The sequence below is a fragment of the Danio rerio genome, chromosome 11 (genome assembly GCF_049306965.1).
Source record: "Danio rerio strain Tuebingen ecotype United States chromosome 11, GRCz12tu, whole genome shotgun sequence".
NCBI lineage: Eukaryota > Metazoa > Chordata > Actinopteri > Cypriniformes > Danionidae > Danio > Danio rerio.
In genome coordinates, this window is record NC_133186.1 from 34,272,878 (window position 1) to 34,287,010 (window position 14,133).

Genomic DNA, 14,133 nt, shown 5'->3' on the forward strand with positions numbered 1-14,133 from the left:
TTCTTGGGTTTCATTACATTATATGAAAGTTTTAGAACTTTTTTCCATTTTCATTCCACTGAATGCAGAAAGTGATAAAGGTTGAGGCTCTATTTTTATAAGTATGTTTATTGAAAATATTAATAGCATTATGTAGAATGTAAGCATACAAACAGTATCAGGACACTTTCTTAACAGTTAGCAAAAGAAAAATAATAATAACAATAAATAAATGAATACAACCCACCCTTTAATGCCTTTAGCCTATTGCACATTTTCTGACGCTTCAGTGAGAATCTGAATCAGTTCGTTTGTGCGCCTGTCAATATAATTTTGTAGCTTTAACAACCACAACAGTCTCTTTAAAAGAGCCACTCACAAAGTGAAATTTTGAATTATTTTGGATTGTTATCTGATAAAATGAAAAAAAAAAAAAAAAAAAAACAAAACAATAGAAACAGAAAACATTGAAAAAATTTTGACCACTTCATAAAGCCTAATTTGGTTGGAAAGTGCTCTTTTTGTTATTCATTTAATTTGGTCTAATTTGTATCTTTATTTTATTGTATTTTTTGTTGGTCAGTTATCTACAAAATAAAGAAAAAGAACAAATAAATTTTAGGTGAAGTGATGTGCAAAACGTTTTCCAATAATAAGGAAATCATTCAATTTAAGTAAACCTATTATATATAATATAGTATTTCTCACAATTGTATTTGTTTTATGGATTTAAATACTACCTTAGTACTTAATACAACTTGGTATCACGATACTTCAGCTAGTATAGTACCGTAATATGAATTAATGGTATCGTGACAGCCCTAACACATGGTGTAATTGTCACAAATTTTGTCAAAACAATTATTATTTTGATGTATTTAAATATAGTTGCAATGGTTGATGGTAATTATAAACAATAATGTACAGAAATGATGCACAAATAAATCACATTTACAAATATGATAAAACATTGAATAAAACAATAACATAATTTAGAGAAAATAACAACTACAACAACAACATCAAAGATTAGCAAAACTAACAATATTATCCAAAATAATCAATTAATAAAGTTTAACAAAGCTAATGTGTCAAGAAACACGTGGTTCTTTGACGAAAAAATGTGGCTCTTCAGCTTTCTCCCTAGAATAATATTTTACTGTTAAAAAAAATAAATTATAACCATCGTTAGCAATCCTATTAAAAATACAAATACAGTTCCCTTTTATTGTATTTTGTTTTACAGCAAAATGAACAAGAACTCAGTTTACAATAAAAGGACGTTTTGACCAATGCACGTGTGCGAAGCTGTGGATAAACTTGAATCACAACACAAATAACGGGCAAGAAACTTACATATCTATGGTAACCACATGTAAATTTAAACAACATTCTTGAGTGGTGATGATGAGAAGAAAAGAAAACTCTAAATTGTTTCTTCATTCATGGACTTGCTCAACATGTTGCTTCTGCAAACACGATGCTTCATATTTGATTATTTTTTGAGTTGTGCATGGATGTTAATGGGTAAGGTTTTGTTTAAACCTGTATTATTTATAGTAGTTGTATATTTATCAGAAATGGCTCTTTGACTTTAAAAAGGTTCCGGACCCCTGTGTTTAGAGCAACATTACAGTGAGGAAATTATGACTGAATTTTTATTTATTTATTTATTGTTGTTATTATTATTATTATTATTATTATTATTATTATTATTATTATTATTATTAATTGTGTTTTTTATCTTTTTCAATTCAATTCAATTCAGCTTTATTTGTATAGCGCTTTTACAATGTAGATTGTGTCAAAGCAGCTTCACATAAATGGTCATAGTAACTGGAACAGTGTGGTTCAGGTTTTAGTGTTTAAGTTCAGTTCAGTTCAGTTTAGCTCAGTTCAGTGTGATTTAATCATTACTGAGAGTTCAAACACTGAAGAGCAAATTCATCGATGCGCAGCTCTACCAATCCTGAACCATGCGAGGCAGTGGCGACAGCGGAGAGGGAAAAAAAAACTTCACCTGATGAGAGTGAAGAAAAAAAACCTTGAGAGAACCAGACTCAGTTGGGCACGACCATTTTAATTTCTCCGCTGGCCAAAAGTCTTGTGCAGAACTTCATTCGCCGTGGTTTATGCTGGAAGATGGCCTCAATGAAGACTCGTCTGTCCCTGGAGCGTCGCTGGAATCAGACACATGTTCTCCACTCCCCACGACCATCAGCGCAGCAGCAGCTCAGGATATGGCCTGGTCCCGGATATGGAATCCTTGGGATCATCACGTCGCTGGTCTTGGATCCAATCAGTGACTCCGCCTAATCTGAGGACCTCGGGATGAGTATCCCCAGGTGAAAATAGAGAATAAAGAAAATAATTAGCGTAGCTGCTGTTCATAGTGTATATAAGCAAGATGCAGAAGCCTGTGTGGAACCCGCTAGGTGATGCACTGAGTGTATGCTTTACTAAACAGATAGGTCTTTAATCTAGTTTTGAACTGGGAGAGTGTGTCTGAGCCTCGGACATTACCAGGAAGGCTATTCCAGAGTGTAGGAGCCATGAAAGAGAAGGCTCGACCTCCTTTACTTGATTTTGCTATTCTAGGTACTACTAGAAGCCCTGAATTTTGAGATCTTAAGGAACGAGTTGGTTCGTAGCGAGACAGAAGGTTGGTTAGATAAACAGGAGCTAGATTATTTAGAGCTTTATAGGTGAGAAGTAATATTTTAAATTCAATACGAAATTTAACAGGCAGCCAGTGTAAGGAGGATAAAATTGGGGTTATATGATCATATTTTCTAGACCTGGTCAGAACTCTGGCTGCTGCATTTTGTACTAATTGAAGTTTGTTAATAGAGGATGCTGGGCAGCCAGCAAATAGAGCATTACAGTAATCCAGTCTCGAAGTCATAAAAGCATGGACTAGCTTTTCTGCATCTGAGATGGATAGCATATTTCGTAATTTAGCGATATTTCTCAGATGAAAGAAGGCAGTTTTTGTGACATGGGATATATGGTTTTTAAAAGTTAGATTGCAGTCTAATATGACACCCAAATCTTTTATAGTAGAGCTAAAGCTAACTTTGTATCCCTCTAATTGTAAATTGAGTTGCGAGATCTGCTGTGTGCAAGATTTAGGCCCAATAAGTAATAATTCTGTTTTGTCTGAGTTTAAGAGAAGAAAATTGTTGGTCATCCAGTCTTTGATGTCTTTGATACACTCAGTTAGTTTAGAAAGTTCAGACGTCTCGTCAGGTTTAGTGGAAATATATAATTGAGTATCATCTGCATAGCAGTGAAAGCTGATCCCATGTCTTCTAATAATGTCTCCCAGAGGTAGCATGTAAATTGTAAACAGTAAAGGGCCTAAAACTGATCCTTGAGGCACCCCATACTTTACTGGGCAGATTTGTGAAGGCTGTCCATTAAGATTCACAAACTGGTAGCGGTCAGTTAAGTATGACTTAAACCATTGTAGAGCCTGTCCCTGGACACCTGTAGACTTTAAGCGATTTATGAGGATATTGTGGTCAATGGTATCAAATGCCGCACTAAGATCGAGTAAAACTAATAGCGAGACGCACCCTCGGTCAGCAGCTAAGAGTAAATCGTTGGTTATTTTCACTAAGGCGGTTTCTGTACTGTGGTGAGCCCTGAAACCTGACTGAAACACTTCAAAAATATTGTTCGTCTGCAGATAAGAGCATAATTGAGTGGAAACAACTTTTTCTAGTATTTTAGACATAAATGGAAGATTAGAAATAGGCCTATAGTTAGCTAAGTTGTTGGTGTCTAGTTGCGGTTTCTTAATAATAGGCTTAATAACAGCTAGCTTGTAAGAGTTTGGAACATGGCCTATAGATAAAGAAGAGTTGATAATGTTAAGAAGAGGTTCTCCTATAGCAGGTAGCAGCTCTTTCAGTAATTTTGTTGGAATTGAGTCCAGCATACACGTAGCTGGTTTAGAGCTATTTATAATTTTTACTAACTCTTCATGTTCTATGATTTTGAAGCAGTGTAGGTTATTATTATGATTTAATGAAATATTTACAGGATTTGGAGTATAAGCCGGTGCAGAAAGTTTGGCATCTCCTATTTTCTGTCTAAAGCCTTCTATTTTATTACTGAAAAAATTCATGAAATCATCACTACTAATTTGCGGTGGAGTAGTTTGTTCCAAGGATGACCGATTATTTGCTAATTTAGAGATGGTGTTAAATAAAAATCTAGGATTGTTATGATTATTTTCTATCAGTTTGCGCAGGTGCTCGGTCCTGGCAGATTTTAGAGCCCTCCTATAGCTGGACATACTGTCTTTGTACGCAATTCTAAAGACCTCTAAATTAGTTTTTTTCCATTTACGTTCCAGGGCGCGGGTTGCTGTTTTGAGCGCACGAGTATGACTATTATACCACGGTATAGTTTTAATCTCTCTAGCCTTTTTTAATTTGATGGGTGCCACAGTATTTAGTGTGCTAGTAAAGATGGCATCCATACTGCTGGTTACTACATCAAGATCATTTGAGTTTGCGGGTGCATTACGAAATAGAGAGAGATCAGGTAAGTTATTTATAAATTCATCTTTAGTTGACGGAACAATAGCTCTACTAGGGCGGAGTATTGGAGCGGGTTTGCTGATTTCAGGTAAACATAGCTTATATAGTAAGAGGTAGTGATCTGTAATATCATCACTTTGTGGTATAATGTCTACGTCAATAACCTCGATTCCATAAGACAGAATTAGATCTAATGTATGCTTTAAGCGATGGGTTGGACCCACAACGTTTTGCTTTATCCCAAGTGAGTGTATTAAATCCATAAACGCGAGTCCTAATGTATCATTAGCGTCATCTATGTGGATGTTAAAGTCACCTACAATTAGCATTTTATCAGTTTTGACTAGTAAGTCAGAAATAAAATCAGAAAATTCTTTTAGAAATTTGACATAGGGTCCTGGGGGTCTATATATGGTGATTAAAGCGAGAGATAACATAGGTTTTTGTATAGTATCTGGCAGCTGAACATTAAGCGATAATACTTCAAAGGAGCTAAACATAAGTCCGTTTCTCTGTTTAATATTAAGGAAATCACTAAAGATTGATGCAACTCCACCACCACGACCAGTTTGACGAGCCTCATGTTTATATAAGAATCCTGGAGGAGTTGCTTCATTTAAGCTAATATAGTCATTTTGTTTCAGCCAGGTTTCAGTGAGACAGAGTGCATTAAGATTGTTTTCTGTTATTATTTCATTAATGATAAGTGCTTTAGGTGCAAGTGACCTGATGTTTAGGAGACCAAGTTTTACGAAATTTGTATTTTCACTTTCTACTGGTTTTTCTGGTTTGATTCTTACTAGATTTTTCCTGGAGCACACAGTACGTTTATTTCTTAATCTAATAATACGAGGAACAGACACAGTCTCTATAGGATTCGCCAGATATGCCTTACTGATGTTTAAGTGGGGTGAACAAGAGTCTAAGTGGCTATAGTGTGAATTTTGTGAATTTTTACCTGCTAGTCAGATGGTGCGAAGTAGTCTGGAGATGTTGTCCGACAGGAGTTCAGCTCCGGCTCGACTGGGGTGCAGGCCGTCAGGACGGAAGAGCCTAGGACGCTCCCAGAAAAGATTCCAGTTATTAGCAAAGAGCAATTTCTGTTCTTTACACCATGTTATTAGCCACTCATTCAAAGCTAAAAGTCTACTGAACCTTTCATTTCCTCGGCGGTAGGTAGGAAGCGGCCCAGAAACGATGATCTGCGTGGCGGGCGAGGTGCGTCGAACCGTCTCGATCAGGCTCCTGAAGTCCTTCTTCAGGATCTCCGACTGCCGGAGCCCGGTGTCGTTTGTCCCCACGTGGAGGACAACGGCACCAGGGCTCTCGGCAGCGCCCAGGATGGTTGGAATCTGTGTAGAAATATTTCTCACACGGGCACCAGGAAAGCAGAAAGTACGTACTTTATTACCTTTTGAGGAGGCGGCACGGACGTGACGAACGATCGAGTCACCGATGATGGCCACATCGGGACCCGACTCGCGGAGAGGGGAGAAGCGGTTCTCCGTGGAGATCTCGAACACAGGCGGAGACGTTCTGCCCCGGGATCTGGGAAGCACCTTGCGCGGCTGCACCCAGGCGCCGTGGTAGCCGGGTGTCGGCGTGAACGACGCCTGGCTGAGCCGCGCCCCGGGTGCGCTGGGCCTGGACAGAGAAGGACGCGGGGTTGAGGTAGAGGGAATGATGTGGTTGTAATTTCCACGTACCTTAGGTGATGAGACGGCCTTAGCATTATGTACGACGAGAAGCCGTTCCCGTAGCCGCAACCGTCTTACCACCAGCGCGCGGATCTGGGACTCCACTTCTTCCAGCTCCAGCTCCAACGCCTCCATCGATGCTTCTCCTGCACACAAGGACAGAGACGGAAGCGACATTTTACGGGGTAAAGAGCAAAGCCAGTAAGTCAAAAGTGTATGGTTAAAGAGGTCGGTAGCTTTAGCTGACCAGCGGCGCTAGCAGGCTAAAGCTACAAACAACAGGCGGATGCTCGAGGGACAGACCGTTTTTAAAGCAGTTTTGTTTGTATAAATGTATTAAGGGTTTGGTCACCCTAAGTAGGAGAGACAAATACTTAGCGAATGAGGAAGAATTTAATGATTAAGATTTAAATTGCGAGTAAATAGCAAGTCCAAACTTCAAGCACACAGTGTGTGACCGAACGGAGACAGTGACGCCAGTGACGTCACTGAGACGTATAATTTTGAATGGGGAAATGAGTAACGGTCAATATGACGAATGAATTCCCGCCCACTAGTACAGGAGGCAATCATAGATTGTTATATACTGACATATTTTTTGACTTGCAAACAAAGAGTTGCTGTCATTTCTGGACGTGATTCGTCATCAACACCAAGTTGTAGATTACTTCCTAATCTGCAATTGCCTCTCTGGATATACCACTAACTGTACTCAAAAAAATAAATAAATAAGAAAAAATAATAAAATAAAAAATTACTAATGCTTTCCTTCTTAGACTTTACAGACCTGAAACTTGCCTATAGCACTAATTCATTGTTGCTCTTATAGCTGTGTAAATTGCTTCCTTGCCCTCATTTGTAAGTCGCTTTGGATAAAAGCATCTGCTAAATGACTTAATACTTCCGAAGACCAGCACAATCAGACAATCATTATTCAGAGGATGGTAATGTGTAGAACGGCAATAAATGAGGTTGGTGTTGTGATCTAGTTCCTTTCGAGTGAACATGCGCATTAGCTCTGGCAACATGAAAATATGCCGATTTAGTTTGATTCGGAGGTTTAGAAACAAAACTTATGAGACAGATGTTGAGTAATTGTATCGGTAATTCTAAATATGTAATGTAATCGTAAGCTTGGCAAGCAGTTTTGGAGAATTTGATAATTCCCTATTTAGACAGAATGCTCGAGATGCGATTCTTTTTAAATGTCAATAATCCAAATGTTCCTTCAGTATGGCAGGACAATTAGTCTTTCTAGACACTTGGGTCAAAACCCCTTTAAGGCAAGTCATTTCACTCTGCGGCCATCTTTGAATCGCATCTCGAGCATTCTGTCTAAATAGGGAATTATCAAATTCTCCAAAACTGCTTGCCAAGCTTACGATTACATTACATATTTAGAATTACCGATACAATTACTCAACATCTGTCTCATAAGTTTTGTTTCTAAACCTCCGAATCAAACTAAATCGGCATATTTTCATGTTGCCAGAGCTAATGCGCATGTTCACTCGAAAGGAACTAGATCACAACACCAACCTCATTTATTGCCGTTCTACACATTACCATCCTCTGAATAATGATTGTCTGATTGTGCTGGTCTTCGGAAGTATTAAGTCATTTAGCAGATGCTTTTATCCAAAGCGACTTACAAATGAGGGCAAGGAAGCAATTTACACAGCTATAAGAGCAACAATGAATTAGTGCTATAGGCAAGTTTCAGGTCTGTAAAGTCTAAGAAGGAAAGCATTAGTAATTTTTTATTTTATTATTTTTTCTTATTTATTTATTTTTTTGAGTACAGTTAGTGGTATATCCAGAGAGGCAATTGCAGATTAGGAAGTAATCTACAACTTGGTGTTGATGACGAATCACGTCCAGAAATGACAGCAACTCTTTGTTTGCAAGTCAAAAAATATGTCAGTATATAACAATCTATGATTGCCTCCTGTACTAGTGGGCGGGAATTCATTCGTCATATTGACCGTTACTCATTTCCCCATTCAAAATTATACGATTGACATGTCTTGTGTATTCTATATCTTTGACTTGGTGGCATCAGACATGCTCAGTCACAGAAGCTGGGTCATGCCCCTATATCTCTGATGCTTTCACAGCCAGAGGCAGCTTCATACGCTGTGTGAGATTAAAATGACTGGGGGTGACTGGGGTAGAGGTTTTGATTCACATTTGTTTGAATAAATCAGTGTCGTGCGTGGGTTACAGCGATTGCTATTGATTCAGACTGAACTTATGCCTATTTATTCAGCATTGTGAGATTTACCTTGTACTGTACTGTAGTGTTCCAAATAATCAATATCAACACAATAGAGTGGACGTATATCCTATACTGCCTCTTAGACCATTGAAACCACTATTAAATCCTGGGATTGTGACCTGCGTGTCAAGATATAACCTACACTTAGATGAATACGCATAGCTTTCTTTAGAAAACCGAAAAAAAAAAAGATTTTATGCTTTAACAAAGTGACCTTCGGCATAGCTGTGATAATGAAGTGGCTAAACACATATAATATTCTTTTCAGGAGTGAAAACATACATTCATTCTCTTGTGCTGTTGTGTGTGTGTTTCTCTAAGAGCCTGTTCTTGAAGGTAAGTCTTCTATCATGGTGTTCAGCCAAGGATTAGACCAGCTCTTATGTTATTATTTTCTATTATGCTGCTGAATAGGCATAATGGAACATCCTCAGCCTTCTGTACATTTTTCCCTCTGAGCTGTTATTGACATCTAATAACTAGTTCACTCAGCGTTCAGCATCTGCTCCCGAAAGCTGACTCACGACTGAGCTGTCGTACATCGCGGCGCTGTCGACTTAATGGTTGCGTCTGTTGACAAGCACGCTCTAAACTGCTATCGATGCGTTACCTGAGTGTGGTGGCCACTGTGCCAGAGGTTGCATTGACTTATCTGTCACATGCTGTTGAGATGAAGCTACCAGTCTCAAACGAAGCAGGTTAGGTAAGACCTCCATCTGTGTAGAGCTTCTGTATTGATCCAATGGCATCTGTGCTATTCTGCCATATCCCATTATAACTGGCTGCTGAGAGCCTGGTTCAGGGCAACATCACCTACTGTTTAGAAAGTAATGGACCCTCTTCACTGATCATGCTTTTACATGCTTTTTATTTAATATGGTATCATTAAAAAAACCATTGTGAATTTGCTAATAACAAACGATGGACGAATTATGGCAAATTTGTTGTTTTCTCTTTTCTAACTAACCCTCTCGTACACTTTTTCTCTTGTTTTTATTGGAGGTTAAAGATTCAAAGCAACTATAATGCTGTTAACATAGTTAGCACTAACTTTAACTCTTCCTCAGCATGGAAATGGAAAATTACAAACAAATGGCGAGTAAGACATTGATATCAGGCCTTCAATATCCTGGAATTTTGAAATATAGACTTTGAAAGTAAGGGGATTTCATATTTTTTAATCATGCACTATAACGCTGCACAATATATCGTTTCATATTGATATCTTACTATGATTATTCACAATAGTCACATCGCAGAATCTGCAATGCCAAGTTCAGATTTAGTTTCTTCATCCCTCGGGAGTTTTTAGTGAAATTATAGATGACCATGAACCACATTGTTGAGTGATTGTGAAGTTTAACGTTAAATAAAGAGAAAGAGTGCTTGTTGGATTTGTTTTTAAGGCCTTTAACTAATTTGTGTGCATGAAATCATAACAATGAAAATGTATTATATTTATCTTTATACAATGAAGACTGCAGTTTTAATTTCATGCATTTGATTACACAACGTATACTCGAATACAGTTACTCACCAAATAAAAATGCATTTATGCAGATTTATGCAGATTATCTGGCCTATGAAATCATGCCAATCAATATAGAATGAGTTCTTTCTAAATTGAGCTATACAAGTCATGTGGTGAAATGAGTGTGTTTGCATTGCAATAAATAACACAGAAAAACAAGATATGGCAATGTCAGATTTCATCAGCCCTTATGGAATATCATGAAGTCTAGTTTGTCACTTTTAAGTTCAGTTTACATTTTATTGAAAGGTAATTTTTCTAAATCATGTATTTTTATCATTGTTTCACACGTTTTGCCTTCAGTTATGATTTTCAGTGCAATTTAATTCCTTTAAAACTCATTAACCGGCAGTCATTTAAGTCAATTGTAATCACCAAGCTACTAAGGCAAACATGCCAGGAACCTGTACATTTCAAGAGCTTTGCTTTAAATTCTCAAATCTGACACAAGTTATCAATTGTTGCTGTCATAATGGCTATTAAATTCCTCAAAAATAATATTTAAGTTTAAGCAATTGTAATATTATGCAAAGTGCAACATTGCCTTGTTTTTCTGTTTATTTTAGGCCATGGAAATAATTTTTTTGTCAATAAAAGTCAGGGGAAATTTAAGTAATAAGTAAGTAGGCATGGGCTGGTAAAAGATTCTGCTGTTATGATAACCTTGGTTAAAAATATCACGGTTTCAGGGTATCACGGTATTGTGATTACTGCTCTAAAATAAGTTCTTTATAATATCTGGGTTAAAAAAAAAAAAAAAACTTTTTCCCCCACTGAACACAAAATATTTCAATTTAAGAAACATCTCAAATATTTTGACCAGTAGCTTTTGTTGTACAAGTTCCTTTTCTGCTGGATATACTGTTGCTCTAAAAAAAACTAAATACAATCGTTGTGAAAAACATATATATAAAAAAACAAAACAAAACAAAAAAATCTTACATATACCTTAAGAATGATATAACAGAAAACTTTAAAATGGTTTTAAAGCCTTGACTTTTGCAAACCGCAGTATACCCTGAAACCGGTTATTGTCCTATGGCTATAAGTAAGTTAATTTGACTTTTGGCTAATAGTGGGAACCCTGTAATACAAACATGAAAATCTGAAAGACTAAAATAGTTTTTTGTTTTTGTATATTGTACTCCAAAATAGGGCTGCATGATGTTGCAAAAATGTAGCATTGCAATATATTTTTATTTTGCAATATATGCTGCGATATGAATACAATTTCACCAAATGACTTAATATCTCAATTTGGAAAGAATTTATAATGTTAGAATGATTGGGATGTTTTTTGTCATGGAAGTGCATCTCCTTAAAATCTCATAAGAAATCTATAATACAGTAAAGAAACAGTTGAAATAAACAGTGTTTTATCATTTCCCAAGTATAATAGCATTCAAATACAGTAATTATACTGTATATGAAAACATAATAAATTCACATAATTCAATCAAATTAATTGTGATTAAGGTTACGCATTATATAATCAGGCTTCAAAAACACATGCAAATCATTAATTATAATGCATATCCTGCAATGTGACTATTGCGAATGATCACATTGCGATATCGATGCTTAAACAATATATTGTGCGGCCCTATTCCAAAGGTTAGTTTAAAAAGAAATAGCATACAGGTATGATGACTTCACCCTTAAAATGAACATTGCAAAGCAAGTGTATTGAGCTGGTTGCTGACAGAAACTTGAATCCCAAATGTGAATTATCTAACTGTTTGCTCTCTCAGTGAAGACTCACTTCACTATAACAAATTGGACACTCAGGTGGCACAAAAAAGTCGATACCTTCCAGCGAAATGTTTTGAAATGTGCAAAAATTTGAATTCAGCCAATATGTGTAGCAACTAAGTCACACGCAGTGTATTAGAAGTCTAGAAGTGTTGAAGGAAGGGCATGATCATTATGAATCCCCCTCCTGTATTAGTGTTGATATTGATGTCCGTGCTGCCGAGCGTGAGGTCACGCACCGCTGCTTTTCATTCTCTCCTAATTCTAATGAAAGTGTTTAAAGTGCTCGGGTGTGTGCGCATAGTCACAGGGCCGTGTGAGGAAAGCTGATTTAGCCTACCTTCCATCTCGCTATCCTCTTCCCCTCGTCAGGATTTACTGTGATCGCAGACTGTGGCCGTAATCCGCTGCACGCAATGGGGAATAAGCCTCGTTATCATGTGACTTATACTCTGTCCTGGCCTGCCGTCAATAGCCATATTTCCTGCTCATTTAGGGGACCACTGCTGCAACTATGGATATGTTGGAGATCTGTGAGCTGTGCAGAAAATGGACTGTGCTTTCTGCCATTCATGAGGAGCTGCCCTATTAGAGAAGGTGTAGACAGTTTCTCCACTGTACAGATATTAGATATGAAGTTTGAATAGATGTCCTTTAGCTACTTTATCATTTACCAGGTCGGGACCCCTTTTTGTCTTCATGACGCCTTAATTTCTAAGGCATAGATATATAAAGGCAGATTATTATACTGCAGATGTTTTAGCTGATGTCCTTTCCAACACATCGTGAAGATGCTCTGTTGGATTAAAGTCTGTGACTATGAAGGCAGTGTATGCCGAGTTCAGACTGCATGATTTTCAAAGTAGTCGTGTCACAGATTTTGCATGACTATCTGGGCTAGCATTTTGTCGCTACTTTGTTAACACTGCAAGACTGATCGGCGACAGGGGCTTTCACATTGCATGACTTTACAATAGGAAGAATCGCCGACAACTTCTTCCAAACTGAGTCTCACAACCAAAAACATGTAGTATATCTTTTGTTATTAACTACATAACGAGAAAAGCCTTTAATGGGGTAGAAAAGTACATATTTGCTCACCTGGGTTTGAAGGGAAGTAGCAATTTCTCCTCAACTTTCTTTTTTAACTTTCTGTATGAGACGTCAAACCGACACGGGTGCTCCTGTCAAACCTTCACTAGTTTTTCCTCCATTTCTTGGGTCCAAATAAACCGAAAATTAGCGCTTTTAACTTCTCCCTCAACCTCCTGCTGGCGTGCAGGTACACACACAAAGTGAATGCTGCTTTTTCATTGGATGTTGGCGATCGCCGATGTTATTTCCAGTCAAAACTTATTTCACACAGCATGTTTTGAATCGCCAACGGCTCCAGATATTTAACATGCCAAATATTTCACAGGCATCGGTGACTCATCTGCGATTATCTCAAATCATGTCTTTGATAGTTCATACTGTGCACTCACGTGCACGAGCACCGATTTGCCTGTGATTTCAGGCATTTGTGATTTTTCAAAACCTGTTGATAAGTCAAAATCGGGGCTAACATCTTGTCTGAACTCGGCATTAGTTGTAACACACTCAATGCCATGTTCAAGAAGCCAGTTTGAGATTTGTGACATGGTGTGTTATCCTGCTGGAAGTAGCCATTACATTGTGGGTACACTGTAGTCATAAAGGGATGGACATGGTTAGGAACAATACTCTAGTTGGTTGTAGAGCTTAAACTATGTTGAATTGCTACAAAGGGGCCTAAAGTGTGCTAAGAAAAATATCCTCACATGTTTTCTCCTTCAGTAGCAGGTTATTTGAGTTACTGTTGCCTTTCTATTAGCTCAAACCAGTCTGGCCGTTCTCCTCTGACCTCTGGCATAAAAAAAAAGTATTTCCACTAAGAGAATGGCTGCTTATTGAATTTTCCCCTTCAGACAAAACTCTATAAAATGGTTGTGTTTTAAAATCCCACCAGATCAGCCACTACCCAGACCAGCCTATCTGGCACCTACAACACACTCGGCCACTTTAGTCATCTTCCCTATTAAGATGCTTGGTATTGACAGTGTCTACAAGTCTAAATTCATTAATTTTCCTTCGGTTTAATCCTCTAATTTATTAGGGGTTGCCACCGTGGAATGAACCGGCAACTATTCCAGCATATGTTTTATGCAGCGGATGCCCTTTCAGCCACAACCCAGTACTGGTTAAATTCCATACACTCTCGCATTCACACACGCACGACGGACACACACAATGAGTTCCTGTGAGGCGACAGTGCTAACCACTGAGCCGCCGTGTTGCCTCTGTCTAAATACAATGAGTTGCAAGGTG

At 37.8% G+C, this 14,133-nt stretch overlaps 1 protein-coding gene across 1 annotated transcript; it reads right to left on the reverse strand.

Moving 5' to 3' along the window:
• Window positions 1-1,733: 1,733 nt before the first annotated feature.
• LOC141376700 (uncharacterized) lies at window positions 1,734-13,835 on the reverse strand. Its single transcript, XM_073917236.1, has 5 exons — window positions 13,819-13,835; window positions 12,128-12,194; window positions 6,305-6,372; window positions 5,685-6,173; window positions 1,734-5,582 (listed from the first exon to the last, which is right to left on the reverse strand). The coding sequence occupies exons 1-5, from the start codon at window positions 13,833-13,835 to the stop codon at window positions 5,495-5,497; spliced, it is 729 nt and encodes a 242-aa protein (XP_073773337.1). The 3' UTR covers window positions 1,734-5,494.
• Window positions 13,836-14,133: the final 298 nt, after the last annotated feature.

Excerpts from the sequence above, each read along its gene's own strand:
- LOC141376700 (XM_073917236.1), bottom strand. Across the intron at positions 6,373-12,127 it reads AGAGGATAGCGAGATGGAAG|GAGAAGCATCGATGGAGGCG; the intron begins GTAGGCTAAATC and ends CCTTGTGTGCAG. Across the intron at positions 6,174-6,304 it reads CCCAGATCCGCGCGCTGGTG|GCCCAGCGCACCCGGGGCGC; the intron begins GTAAGACGGTTG and ends TTCTCTGTCCAG.